General features: G+C 38.4%; 1 protein-coding gene across 3 annotated transcripts; it reads left to right on the forward strand.

Annotated features, from left to right (window-relative positions):
- The first annotated feature begins 4,535 nt into the window (after nucleotides 1–4,535).
- On the forward strand, nucleotides 4,536–12,959 carry LOC136245730 (uncharacterized). 3 transcript variants are annotated; one of them, XM_066037213.1, is made up of 11 exons: nucleotides 4,536–4,692; nucleotides 4,741–4,885; nucleotides 4,932–5,019; nucleotides 5,071–5,109; nucleotides 9,118–9,156; nucleotides 9,206–9,247; nucleotides 9,301–9,357; nucleotides 9,423–9,464; nucleotides 12,601–12,643; nucleotides 12,698–12,757; nucleotides 12,813–12,959. In XM_066037213.1, the coding sequence occupies exons 2-11, from the start codon at nucleotides 4,871–4,873 to the stop codon at nucleotides 12,874–12,876; spliced, it is 489 nt and encodes a 162-aa protein (XP_065893285.1). In that variant the 5' UTR covers nucleotides 4,536–4,692; nucleotides 4,741–4,870; the 3' UTR covers nucleotides 12,877–12,959. The 3 variants fall into 3 exon arrangements, with proteins under 3 accessions (XP_065893285.1, XP_065893286.1, XP_065893287.1); XM_066037214.1 differs by having other exon boundaries at nucleotides 9,121–9,156; XM_066037215.1 differs by lacking the exon at nucleotides 9,423–9,464.
- The last annotated feature ends 641 nt before the right edge of the window (nucleotides 12,960–13,600 follow it).

Here is a 13,600-nt window from a genome sequence, read left to right on the forward strand (position 1 = left end):
CTTCCCCAGCAGAGATGAGAAAATGATAGAACCTGATAAGAAGAAACGAAAACGTGTTTTTTGTAAACTGTGCAAACGGGACTACTCTTATGTTGGGAATACAACAAATTTGTGGCAGCACTTGGAAGAATGTCACGTGGAAACCTATCGAGAAGCGAAAGAAGAAGCCAAACAAGCCAGTGAGAAGGAGTCGTCGAGTAGTACTACTGCTACGAGTGTTTCCATGGCCAGCAGCGATCAACCGACGATTGATTTAGTGATTGCTCGAAAGCAGCCTTACCCTCGAAACTCCGCGAGGTTGAAAGTTTTGAATGATGCAGTCTGTTATTTCATTTCGAGAGATATGCACCCGTATCAAACTGTAAATGACACTGGATTTCGAGCCATGTTAGCTGCCTTCGATCCCCGATATGTTCCCATGGACCGCAAAACACTAGCCACTAATTATATTCCCAAGCTTTATGACAAAGAAAGGGAACGGATTTGTGGTGAGTTGTGTAGTTCTGAAATAAGTAGCTATGCACTTACCACTGATGTTTGGACTTCACGTCACAATGAAGCCTACACTGGTGTGACGGTTCATTTTGTGGCTAAATCTTTCCAGTTAAAAGCTTACCTGCTAGAAACCGTTGAATTTCCAGTGGCTCACACAGGTGTTAACATCGCTGCAGAGCTACAGCTGGTACTTGATAATTGGAAACTGCCAGAAGACAACTTATCTGCTGTTACGACAGATAATGGCAGCAACATTGTTGCTGCCTTTGACATCACAAGATGGCTGAGGATGCCATGCTTTAGTCATACTTTGCAGCTCGCTGTTGAAGTAGTGCTTAAGCTTCCAGAGGTATCACGAGCTTTAGCTAGAAGTAGACAGCTAATTGCCCATTTCAACCGCTCTTCAAAATCTACTTACCTTTTTAAACAAAAACAGATTAGCCTTCAGCACAAACAATTAAGTTTAGTTCAGGATGTTAGTACCCGATGGAATTCAGCCTATTACATGGCAGAACGCCTGTTATCCCAACAACAGCCACTGTGTGCTACCCTGTTAGAGTTACATAGAGGTGACCTGATGCCATCTGATACAGAGTTCAAGACCCTGGAGCTATTTGTAAAGGTAATGGAGCCTCTTGTTGAAATAACTGAATCCATTGGTGCACAAAAGTGGGTAACTATCTCTGCAGTACGTCCTGTGCTTTATAAGTTACTTGAAGTATACTTCAGACCGAAGGAGGGTGAAAGGATTACACAGCTAGAGAAAACAATGAAGACAGTCATGCGTGCAAACCTAGCAGATCGTTACAAAGGTTCAGTGCTGAAATTACTAAACAAAGCTGCATTCTTAGATCCGAGATTTAAGGCACTGTCTTTTCTTCCAGATGATGACAGATTAGATGTGATTGCTTCTATTGAAGCAGAGACAGTTATGGTGGCACAAAACATTGCATCAAAAGATACAGAATCAGCAGTGAGTTCATCTGCAGAGTCTGCAGAAGCAACTGAAGAATTGGACTTACCTCTTTCAAAGAGATGCAAAGTAAGCAAAGCAGAAAAACGCCTCCTTTCTTTTGTCGATGACATAGTCAAGTCTAAACATCGGGGTACAAGTCCTGCTGAAAAAGCAAAAGCTGAAATCCACAAATATGTAGATGAAGAACCAGAGGCTGAATCACCATTGGTTTGGTGGAGGATGAACAGTGCAAGGTATCCTTGTTTGTCATATGTTGCCAGAAAGTATCTTGCTATTCCTGCAACGTCAGTACCAGCTGAGAGGGCATTTAGCCTAGCAGGCCATATTGTTAACCAAAAAAGATCAGCCTTGTTATCTGACAACGTGAATAAACTAGTGTTTTTGGCAGAAAACTTACCGTGATTCATACCAGTTAAACTATACCAGAATACTATACATGATTTTGATAAAGTGATTGTATTGAACTATAACTGCTTATGGTCTTGTACTTTTTGCATTGAAATGTTGTACGCAAGTTCATATTGTTTTTTCTTTAAAATAATTCATACAAATTATGACATACAGTGTACGTACATACAATGTTGCATGTCAATGCATGTGAAGTTATAACATCGTGATGGTTATCATAATCGTGATATGTTGCTTCTTACAATCGTGAAAGTAGCAAAATTTCACAATCGCTCAGGCCTAGCCTCCACCATGCCTATTGCGATCTATCCGAAAAATAGCATAATTTGAGGTTAATAGTTGGGAACTAAGAATAGTGTCATCCAGAAAAGTTTCAGTAATAGCAATTACATCAGCATCTACAACAGACAAAAATGCCAACAGGGAAAAACGTTTTGGAAACAAACTACGTGCATTAAGACAAATGCACCATAGATGGTTTATACAATTTGACTCAATTGAGGAAGAAACACACAAAGCACAAAACCATTGATCAGAAGATGGATTATTGACCATTTCATCATAAATAGACTCTGAGATATACTGATCACATGAAACATGTATCCACTGATTACACCCATCACAGCATAATGCTTTATCATCATTTTCCACATTTAAATCACACTTACTGCAAGGATATTCTGGTCCAGGATTCAAGTGAACATCACCGCATAAGAGTATCATTAACTGCAAACAAAAACGAGCATTTCTCCAATTAAAGCTCAACACACGTGGCGACAAACAGAAACCATCTTGTAACCAGCAGAGTGCAATATTATTCTGCAAATACCTCACAGATGATGAAAACGAGCTGAAATTCACCTCTGTTTGATTGTAATATTCATTACTAACTTTCAAAGACGCCAGAGTCAACATCAGCAACCACACGCATGCGGCCATTTTTTTTTTTTTTGCACCCATCTTGGGCGACATATTGTTGAGATGCACCCATCTTGACAAATCGGTTGTCACATTTTACTAACTGTTTACATGTTTGTTTGTGTGTGTGTGTGTGTGTGTGTGTGTTCAGCTCCTTTTTGACCTATGTTGATAGATGCTTCCATCTTGGACGACATATTGTTGAGATGCACCCATCTTGACAAATTGGTCACCACATTTTACTAACTGTTTACGTGTGTGTGTGTGTGTGTGTGTGGGTCACGCAAAGTGTGTGTGTGGGTCACGCGAAGTGTGTGTTTTTGAATATTCATAGTATTGACTTATGCTGTTAGATGCACCCATCTTGGGCAGCATATTGTTGAGATGAACCCATCTTGACATGTAGTCAAATTATGTTACATAAATACCTTTGTGTGTGGTCTGTGTGTGTATGGGTTTGAGTCACACCAAGTGTGTGTGTGTGTGTGCTGTTTGTGTGTGTGCATTGTTTGTGCTTGAATATTCACAGTATTGACTTATGCTGCTAGATGCACCTATCTTGGGCAGCATACTGTTGAGATGCACCCATCTTGACATGTAGTCAAATTATGTTATAAATACATAAATCTTTGTGTAGTGTGTGCATGTTTGTGTGCGTGCGTGTTTGTGTAAGTGGTGCATGCTATCTATTGTGTAGATAAATACTCATGATATAGTAGAATTTGACTGTGTTGATAACTATTTCCTAGCTGCAGTACACCGCTATTATGAGTCCAGGAGAAGAACATACAATGACTCCCTACCTCATAGAGTGGCAAAGGTTGCTGAAAATAAGAAGGCAAAAGAGGATACCGGGACAGGGGTAAACATTATACACGCTGTACCTGACTACCTCACACGGTGTTGTGTATATGATTTGTAAATCAAAATTCATTCCTGTATAGCATTTTTGTAGTGCCAACTCTACCGAGCAATTATGATGACAGAATGTTCATAAGAGTATTTTGAGAAGGGTATCCTTAAAAAAACGAGACAGTCTTTGGTGTTGGAGACTCTAAATCTTATCACTAATAACTCTATTAGAATGGTCTTAGCTTTGTTCTTTGATTTTATCTTTGATTAGATAACTAACAGTTGAGGAATCCAGTGTAGAAGTGAATTTCAAAGTTTAAATGTAAACTTTAGATTAAACCATCACATTCTTACAACTAGTTTTTAAACCAGTCACGCGTCCGCAGTGTGCCTGGTTCACTGAAATTGTTTTACGAAAAGTGTGTGTATGCTTGTCTTTCCACACCTGCATTTGTGCGCCAAAGCAACTTTCTGGCTAAATAAACCGTATATTAAACTGTAGCTAAGCTTTAGCTCAAGATAACTTTCTTCTTTGCTCAAACTGAGTGTAGTGACAAGTCTAAGTAGAGTGGCTTTTAGAAGTAGCACAACATCAACTTGTTCCTTTAGATGCTCACTGCAATCTACGAGATAATGTTAGTGAGCTTTCAACACAATGTCAGGGTCGATAACACAAAAGATTTTCAATATGATAAACAAGAAATGGTTCTGTTGTTTAGTGCTTAGTTTGTTAAAGCCAAAGAGAATTTGTGATTTCAATAAAATCTCATATCTAATACATTATTACAATGGCCTGTATTTTATTAGATAGTCAAGACTTGTGCAAACATTTGGGGTTAATTCTCATACTTTAGAATTTTGTTTCACCAGCTAAATATGATAAATTGCTTATATACAACTGTACAGGAGAAGAGAAAAGGTCATCAGGTCAGATGAAGAGCGAAATTTATGGGAGCAAATTGATCCACTGTACATGACAGAGGAGAGCAGTGACGAAGAGAGTGGATCAATGAAGCTTCACCATCTTGAATGGCAATCCGATGGTAATGTATGTGTGGTTAAATTGCTGTATTATACAATGATTTTGGCAGAGTTAGAAGAACTGAAGCAAGTTTTAGACAACCGCATCAAAGAAAAGGAAGTGTGTGCTGGTCACTTCTCTGCCAAGCCTAGGATAGAAGGCGTTCCATCTTCACTGCCCATTCCAAGGAACGCAGTTCAATGGGCAGTGAAAAGGTGATCACGAGATTGAAGTTTTTATTATTGAAGTTGTTGTTTGCAGTACTTTACGTCAAGATTTTGGTTCAATTTGATAATAATAGTCACCCAACACCAACTTCTAATGGAAATAGAGGCAATCATTCCACCATGTAAGCTAAATTAGGTTAACCGTGTATTTTAGTTCAATTTGATATTAATAGTCAGCCAACACCAACACCAAGAAGCAATCATTCCACCATGTAAGCTAAATTAGGATTTACCAGTGGCGGATCCAGGAATTTGTAAAGGGGGTTTCCATATTTGAGGGGACACACATATGCTAGGGGGGTCTGGGGGCATGCCCCCCCAGGAAATTTTTGAAAAATAGAGGCTCTGAGACTGCATTTTACATCAATTTTAAAGTGAAATTAACTCATACAACAATCATTGCATGGTTCTATGTTACATGCTATTACACTATATATATACCAAAAGATATACAAAATGAGAAAAGATACTATCGAATATATATCAATCACATAGCCTCAACAGCTACAGTCAGCCCATACAGCTCAGCCTATATACTGTACTTATTAATATCGTCCTATATAATAATAATAATAATGTTACAAATATAATTTTCTGCATCAAGATGAATTAACCATCATTGGAATTTAAACAGTCAACTCTAGCTACACATTGAATTTTGTGCACATTTCTAAGTTAATCATTTAAAATAAAAGGTAATTTCATTCTTCTTGAATGCATCTGAGAAAAGGTTTGAACGAGATCTTTAATATGGAGTTGGTCGCTATAGTTCCGATTAATTTTCATTAGTGTGAGATCACCTAGTCTGCTTGTAGTCATTGTTGACCGTCTTGCTGTTTTAACAAGCTTTAGCTGACTGAAGCTTCTTTCGCTTTCACACGAAGTAATTGGCAGTGTAAGTGCCAAACGTAACAGTACATGTATATTGGGAAAAGTCATGGAATCACAAGCTTGAAGCACGTCTATAAGCTTTTTAGGCAACTCTGTACCTTCCTCTTCCTTGTCTTGCCACATCCTGGACCACATACGATACTCTACTGGGAAAATTACTGAATGTGGTAAATCATTTGCATAGAACTCTGCAGTCCTTCTTAAATCCTCAGGTGTCTCATCATCCTTATCTTTGCTTTTACAGCATTCACAAGGCAACAAGTGCAGTAAACCAACACCATTCAATGGGTTGCTAATGAATCTCTCCTTCAGCTCAGCAACAACGTGAGAAAGAAAGTCATTGTAAAATGAAATTCTGTAGTACTCTTCTGCGGTAGATGTTACAACATTGTGTCTATAAATCTGTCTACCAGTTAACCTAGGTTTTGTTAACGTAAAAGCACTTCCATGTAAATCCTTACCTAATTTGGTGGCACTAGCAAAGACTTGTCTAAACTCTCTTTCAGAGCTTTCTCTCATTTTACCAAGAGAGGTAATTACATTTTTTACCTCTTTGTGAGCATATAATACATCAACTGATTGCATTTGTAGCTTCATTGTTAAGCCTCGTAGTGATGATAGCACTTCAAGCAATATCTCAAAAGTAATCAAAAATAAAGAAGACTCAAGTTGATATAAGAACCCATTAGCTTTGGTTATTGTCTCACTATCCCAATTCCAATTTGTTCCCAAGTATTCAAACTGCTCTGGGTCACTAATGGCTTGTAAGGCAATGTGAACAGATGGCAGTAACTCTAAAAAAACCACGTATGAGTCAATGCGCTGTATCCAGCGTGTACAACACGCATCCTTAAGCTTTTTCGACTTTGGTGCTGGACTAACATTTTCCATGACTTTGTCAAGGAGATGCTGCCTTTTAGGTGAAGATTGAAAAAACCGTGCTATTTCACCAATGCACGACTCTGTATTTTTGAAAGCCTGAATTTTGCAAGCAGCAACAATTGCTAAGTTTAACTGATGTGCAGCACAGTGTGTATACAAGGCCAAGGGAGCCCTCTCTTGCACAAGTGCTCTGCAGCCAGACTTTGCCCCTGACATGTTGGAGCCACCATCATAACACTGACCCCTTAGATCATCAACATTGAGCTCCCATGATTCTAGCTTACTTAGTATGGCATCTGCAATTTCTCTACCTGTTATTCGATCAAGTTGAACATAATCTAGGAACACTTCCTTCACACAATTGTCCAAATTGTAGCGAATTGAAATTGAGAGTTGCTCTTTATTGCCAATGTCTGCTACTTCATCAGCAATAACCGAGTAATACTTGGCCTTTTGAACCTCATTCAAAATACTCTTGCGAATGTGCTTGCCTATGACTTCTATCATGTCATTTTGGATAGTTTTTGAGGTATATTTGGCATTTCTGGGAGCATTTTGTAAATGTTTTCTAAGTGTTTCATCTGTCTCTGCTCGAAACCGCACGATCTCATTAAAATTACCGTGATTGCAGTCATCCTCATCCTGCTCAAACCAATTAATTTTGTCATCTCTATGACCCCTTAATGCAATCCCTTGCTTGCCACAAAGCAAAACAATTTTAAAAAGAGATTCCAAGACATTCACATTATTTTCCATATTTTGTTGAACTTTCCTGTTGCACGCAACATCAATTGCTGTAGCAGGATGTGCATACCTAGTTAAATATTCCTGCATTCTTGCCATTGCTGTTAAATGATAACCCAATTTAGCATGTGCAAGCATCTTTTGTGATTGCACCACCCAAATTTTAAATGGCGAAGACACAAATTGACCAGGTGTTTGACCACCAACTTTGTCAGGTGCAAAAAAGACACATGCTGTACAAAACACACCATCAACATGAGGACTATAATGCAGCCAACTATACTGGTTTATCCATTTAGGCTGAAACTGTCGATAAGTTGCAGAGCCATGGCAACGGGTTCGTGGGTATACTGAGGGAGAAGGATTTGGTTTGTGCTTTAAAATGATGTATTTGTTTTCTCTACTTAACATTCTTAAATTGACACCATCATGCAGCAGTTTTCCTATATCACACTCAGCAATTCCATTATCAAGTGCAAGATTTTCTTCAGATGCTGTGGTGTTAGCACTTTCGCCAGTGCTTGGAGCACCGTCTGTTATGCTCAGGGTACATTCAGCTGCCGAATGAGTACTACTGAGACTAGAATCCTCATTCCCATCTTCAGGCCTTGTGTTTTCTGTTAAGTCAAAATCATGATCAATATTATCACCACCTTCGGCAGTGGTAAGGTCATCAACATAAGCACTGCTAGTAGTGCACGTGCTTAAGTCAAGAGGAGCACAACTAGTACTTGGGCCTTCAAGAGTGCTACTGAAAGCAGTAGCAATAAAAGTGCTGGGAGCAGCATTAACGATAAGGTTTTCACCTGAAATGGACTCGACAGACTCACTTGTACAGTTGCTCATATCATGCATGTCAACATCATTACTCCAGTGGTAGTCATCAGTACTGTAACTGCAATCATCAAAGTCATTATCTTCACTATCACTCCTTAAGTCAATGATGTCGACTTCTGATTCGTGCTGATTAATACTGTTCACAGACACTGGCACTTCAGTTTCCACTTGGTTGCATGGCAAACTATCATTTTCTACAAAAGTTGCATTTTAGGTAATTTGAGAAGCCATAAAACTCGAAAACTAATTGGAATTGATTAAAAAGGCTACAAGCTTTATTAACCAGCTGTACTGTTAACAGCTGTCACTAGCGAGATTAGCTAGTCTCGCTAGTGCCAGCTGGTAACAGTAGCTACAGCTGGTTAATAAGCTTGTCTACTTGTCTATTAAGTATATATATATATATAGGATACTATTTAAATTAATACTTACTGTCAGTCTGCCTACTCTTCTTCTTGAAAAACGACAGAATTCCATCAGGCCGCTGCTTTCGTTTGCTCATAACGGCTACAACCTTTAATGTAACACGTGTCGTCTCGTGCCCAGACCTATTTCCTTCGTGGGGCGCTTATCGATTGAAGATTATAAGCGCCCCTTCCGCAATTTCTTTGTGACGATCATAAGCTCCATCACGGAGGTCTGGCCTCGCGAGAATTGCCCCTGGTCGCCCTGAATTAAGCTTGCACTTCGAATAGGCGTGGCTATGCTGATACACAGCATTTCTACAGCATTGCGTTCCTTAATGATTTTCGGCGCGCGCACAATTTAAAAGGGGGTTTCCGTGGAAACCATTGCAACCCCCCTGTATCCGCCACTGTTTACCGTACTTAAGTTATTTTTCTTACAAATCCATTGACACCGATCAGCAGTAGTCCTAGTGCAATCCGTCAGCCACCTTTACAAAGGTAGTTTTGTTTCTTTAGAATAATTAGGTTTATTTGTCAATATTTGTAGTTCATCATTGGCATCTGTGCAGATACTTTTACAGCAACAATCGTAAGTATACAAACAAACACTCTACATTGTATTATGAAGTTTGTTTTGCATAGGCCACATACTAGCAGAAACCCTAGGCATAGCAGTGTTACACCTAGGTGACCCAGCAGGTACAGTATGTGACTATATTTACTAAACATTATTTCAAAGTCTGGTCTTTTAATACTTGGTCCAGGGGAGGAAGCATACAACATGGCATGGTGTCCTCAAATGACTGGTATGTATGTAATGAGAATCAAGGGTGTGTGTGTGTGTGTGTGTGTGTGTGTGTGTGTGTGTGTGTGTGTGTGTGTGTGTGTGTGTGTGTGTGTGTTCAGTGTTGTTGTGTCTGATTACTTTGTGTGTGCATACGTGCATGTGTGTTTAGTGTGTAGTGTACATGTACCGTGTGCATACAATTTTCAAGGGATATTATTTTTACGGTTGGTTGGCTAGCTGTCTACAAATTTTTTCATCCTCAAAAATTAACAATTGTTTTAGGATCGACAGTTAACCTCAGTGAAGTACAAGTGATTCTCAAAAATAAACCTGCAAAGTATCCTGAAAAGTTAATCTGCAGAAAATTACGTCCCTTGGAAAATTTGTACATACGTATACAACAATTTGTACAGGGGTGTACATGTACAAAAATTCGTGCATGTGTGTCACTTTGGTAGTATTTTGAGTAAGAATTTGATTACTGTATGAATGAGCTATATTCACAATTACATCACAATTGACAAAATGGCGGTGTGATCGGCGATATTTTGTAGCGTGTTCATCAAAATAGACTTTGTTTACAATAGTGATGCACCAATATGAGATTTTTCTGATTATCCAATTAGCTGATATTATAATTCACATGATGACCGATACCTATAACCGATCCAATGTTTATAATTCCCAAGATTTCACACGAATTTGATGAAATTGTCATTTTAAAAACACTATTTTGATCTACTTTCTATGAAAGCAATATCATCTGGGTCAGCAAAAACATATTGGCAAAATAATTACTGATACCAATATTGAAAATATTGCCGATTAAGCCAATTTCTGATTATCCACCAATTATCGGTGCATCGCTAGTTTATAACTTTCTGGACATGGAGCCATGGGATAATGAAGGTAAAAGACTAGCTAACATGAATTTGCGGTGTGAAATAATCCAACCAGACAACTAATTTGTCTTTTAGGTAAGTATGTATGCCTCACCTGGCCCCATGCTGAACTGCATAAACATTATCAACTTATCAGAGCAAAACGCCATCTCTCCCAATGGCTTACTGTACAAACTACCACACTCTGTCGGCCATTTTTCTGTTTTGATGTAGTTGCGGATAAGGTTCATTGGGGAACTTATAGCTGGTGTTAACTGGGGAAGCAGCCCACCCAGTTATTTCATCAATGTCCAACTGACCTTGCCTACTTAGGTGTTGACATCTGGTTTTGCTTTTGCCATCTCATTCTATACAGCATGTCAGCTTGTTTCCTTTGTTACTTATGTCTGACTGAAGAGCACCTATAAATTTTTTTGCTGTACAGTCAATTGTGATGCCTACCACTTAAACTTCACAACTACTTTATTCACATTGATCATTAGTGTGTATGAGTGTGCATGCATGCATATGGTGGGTACTGATGAAAGCCGGAATGGAATGGAACGGAATGGAATCAATAGGGGCGTTCACCAAGTAAAAAATTGTTTTAAACAGATTGTGTACTGTTTCCAACTTTCACACAATAACTAGAATTGTGCTAGAATTAGTTCGCTTCTGCTATAAACATTCTAGAAAACATTTGCTCGACAACTCTATTTAATGCCCACTGTAAGAATGTGTTGTATAATCGTCTAAGCTGAACAACGATCATCTAGCTAAGCTGTCAACCTATTTTTTTGTAAGCACTGGTAATATAACATACTGCAGTTTGCGAACTCTCGTAAATCGCTGCCAATAATTTTTGCAGCAAGGAGCATTAGTGTATGGAACAATTTACCAGAGAATGTGATTGCAGCCCAATCTATCAACAGTTTTAAAAACCTACTGGATCAACACTTCTCCTCACAAATGTTTACTATCGATCATGACTGGTAGCTAATTTAAATTATGTTTGATTTTATTTTGCTAGTTATAGAATAGGATCATATACAGGCATTGCCTATGTATCCTAAATCACTAATACTAATAATGGTAGAATTATAGTCGCTTCAGAAAACCAGCGACACATGTACAAAAAGGTTTGAATACCGCTACAACATGAAAATACTACAGTAGTTTACCTCTTGGAATGGTAAGGAAGTACTTCTACAACAGGATTAAACTAAACTGGATGGATTTTATTTACACACACCTTACCATGTGGTGGGCATTTAATAGAACTTTCGAGCGAACGATTACTAGCATGCCTATAAACAGAAACAAACTAATTCTAGCATAATTATAGTTATTGTGTGACAGTTGGAAATAGCGCACAGTCTGTTTTGAACGATTTTTAACTTGGCGCGTGCCCCGATCGATTCCATTCCGTTCCGTTCCATTCCGGCTTTCATCAGTACCCGCATATGGTTGAGGCCAGATGGATTATACTGTGAAAATTGTGAGTTTACTGAAACAGAACCCCAACTTCTCTTTGTAAGGCAGCAACCACTCTGTGAGAGTTGAAAATATGTGTACAGCAATTTGTAAGTGTTAGACAGGTGACCGCTTAACACAGCCCACAATGCATTGGAAATACCTTGTGATAGTGGCCATTGCAATATACAAAGTTGACCACTTGATTCAGTACTGTTAACACGGTTCCACTGTAGGAAGCATTATTTTCACCTGTGATTGTATTCTATTGGGTAGTCTCAATGGCCAGATGCTACTCTGTGCACAGGATAATGCCCTGTGCAGAATAATGTCTGGCCAGCAAGACTCCGTAGGGATCATACGTAGCTATGCAGTGATTTAAAACTCTGTATGTGAATATTACAAAACAAAAGCCCAAAGTACAATGTATGTAATATTTATGTATTGGTGATTAAGTCCAAGTAGAGCTGCGCGGCACCTGGTTTTTAGAAGTAGACATCAAATATAACACTCCTTACTTTATGACCTGGAATCAATTAAAAATCTAGAGACAGAAGGACGTGATGTACTCAGTCAAACTGCAAACTAACTGAACAGTTAGAGCATGCAATCATTGTATGCAAAATTGTATGCAGCAGAGTAACTGTATAACAGATATTCATATTTCACTAAATAGAAATTTGCCAACTAAGTTTAACTCTGCTAAAGTTTCTCACTCTCTATATGATAGTTAAATTATTGTGTGCTAGTTACGCCTTAAGTAGTTCATTAAACTGTTACCTTTTGTTTTTTGTTCTTTAGTGATTTGCCTGCAAGATCAAATGACGACGGAGACACTACAACGGTGAGTATTGTGTTTGTTGTAATAAACTGCTGTTCAAGCTTTTTCACATTGTAGTGAATTGTTGTTGCATGAGTCCCGCAGCAGGAGAGACCCAGCTACTAATAGGAATCACAGGTATTTCGCTGTTCTACTGTAGTATTTACACATTATATGCACTCTTATTTTTTAGTCATATCAGCTCATCTCAGCTTTTGCAAGGGATTGATAATGATGACTATGATAGTGATTATTAATCGACCATATCAGCTACTGCTAATAGCGTGATTTTTATTAAATACAATTTAAATGAATTATGATCAGTATTTTAAAATTAAAATTTAACTGATTACGATTGCTATTTCAAAATACGGAAGAGCACATGCTAGATATGGAGGCTTAGTGGAGCCGGATACTATCGATCAATCGACGAGAAAACTGAGTAATGTGTCCGGTGAAACTGAGGATGAACTTCAAGAAGGCGGGAAAAGACTGCCGGCAAAACTGCTGGTCAGTATAACTTCTGTCCCACTACTGTTGATAAACGTTGATAGTTTTGCCGACGAAACTGATGGCAGTCAGACTCAGGATCAGCGAGGTGAGCAGTTGATACACTGTCGACAAAACCGTCCGTGTTTTTGATTTGCTTTCGCTGTGATAGTGATAATATGAAATTCAAGCGATATTAAAGATATTGGAAAGCCAAATTTAAGCAGTCATAAATTATTTCTAATAGAACATTCACAAATTAAAACTATGAGTGATGGAGTATCATTCTAAGAATTTATTTTGGAAAGTTAAACACATCACAACATAATACCAATATGGTAGTAAGAATCTGGCACTATGTGGGCATTATTTAAAAATAGAAAGCTTCAGTAGTTCCAAAATTTGCACACGTCCATTAAACACACTCATAGTACTCTAATATAATGGTCAGAATACTCATCACACAATTATATATAGTATTCTAATAAAGGA

The sequence above is a fragment of the Dysidea avara genome, chromosome 15 (genome assembly GCF_963678975.1).
Source record: "Dysidea avara chromosome 15, odDysAvar1.4, whole genome shotgun sequence".
In the NCBI taxonomy this organism is placed as follows: domain Eukaryota; kingdom Metazoa; phylum Porifera; class Demospongiae; order Dictyoceratida; family Dysideidae; genus Dysidea; species Dysidea avara.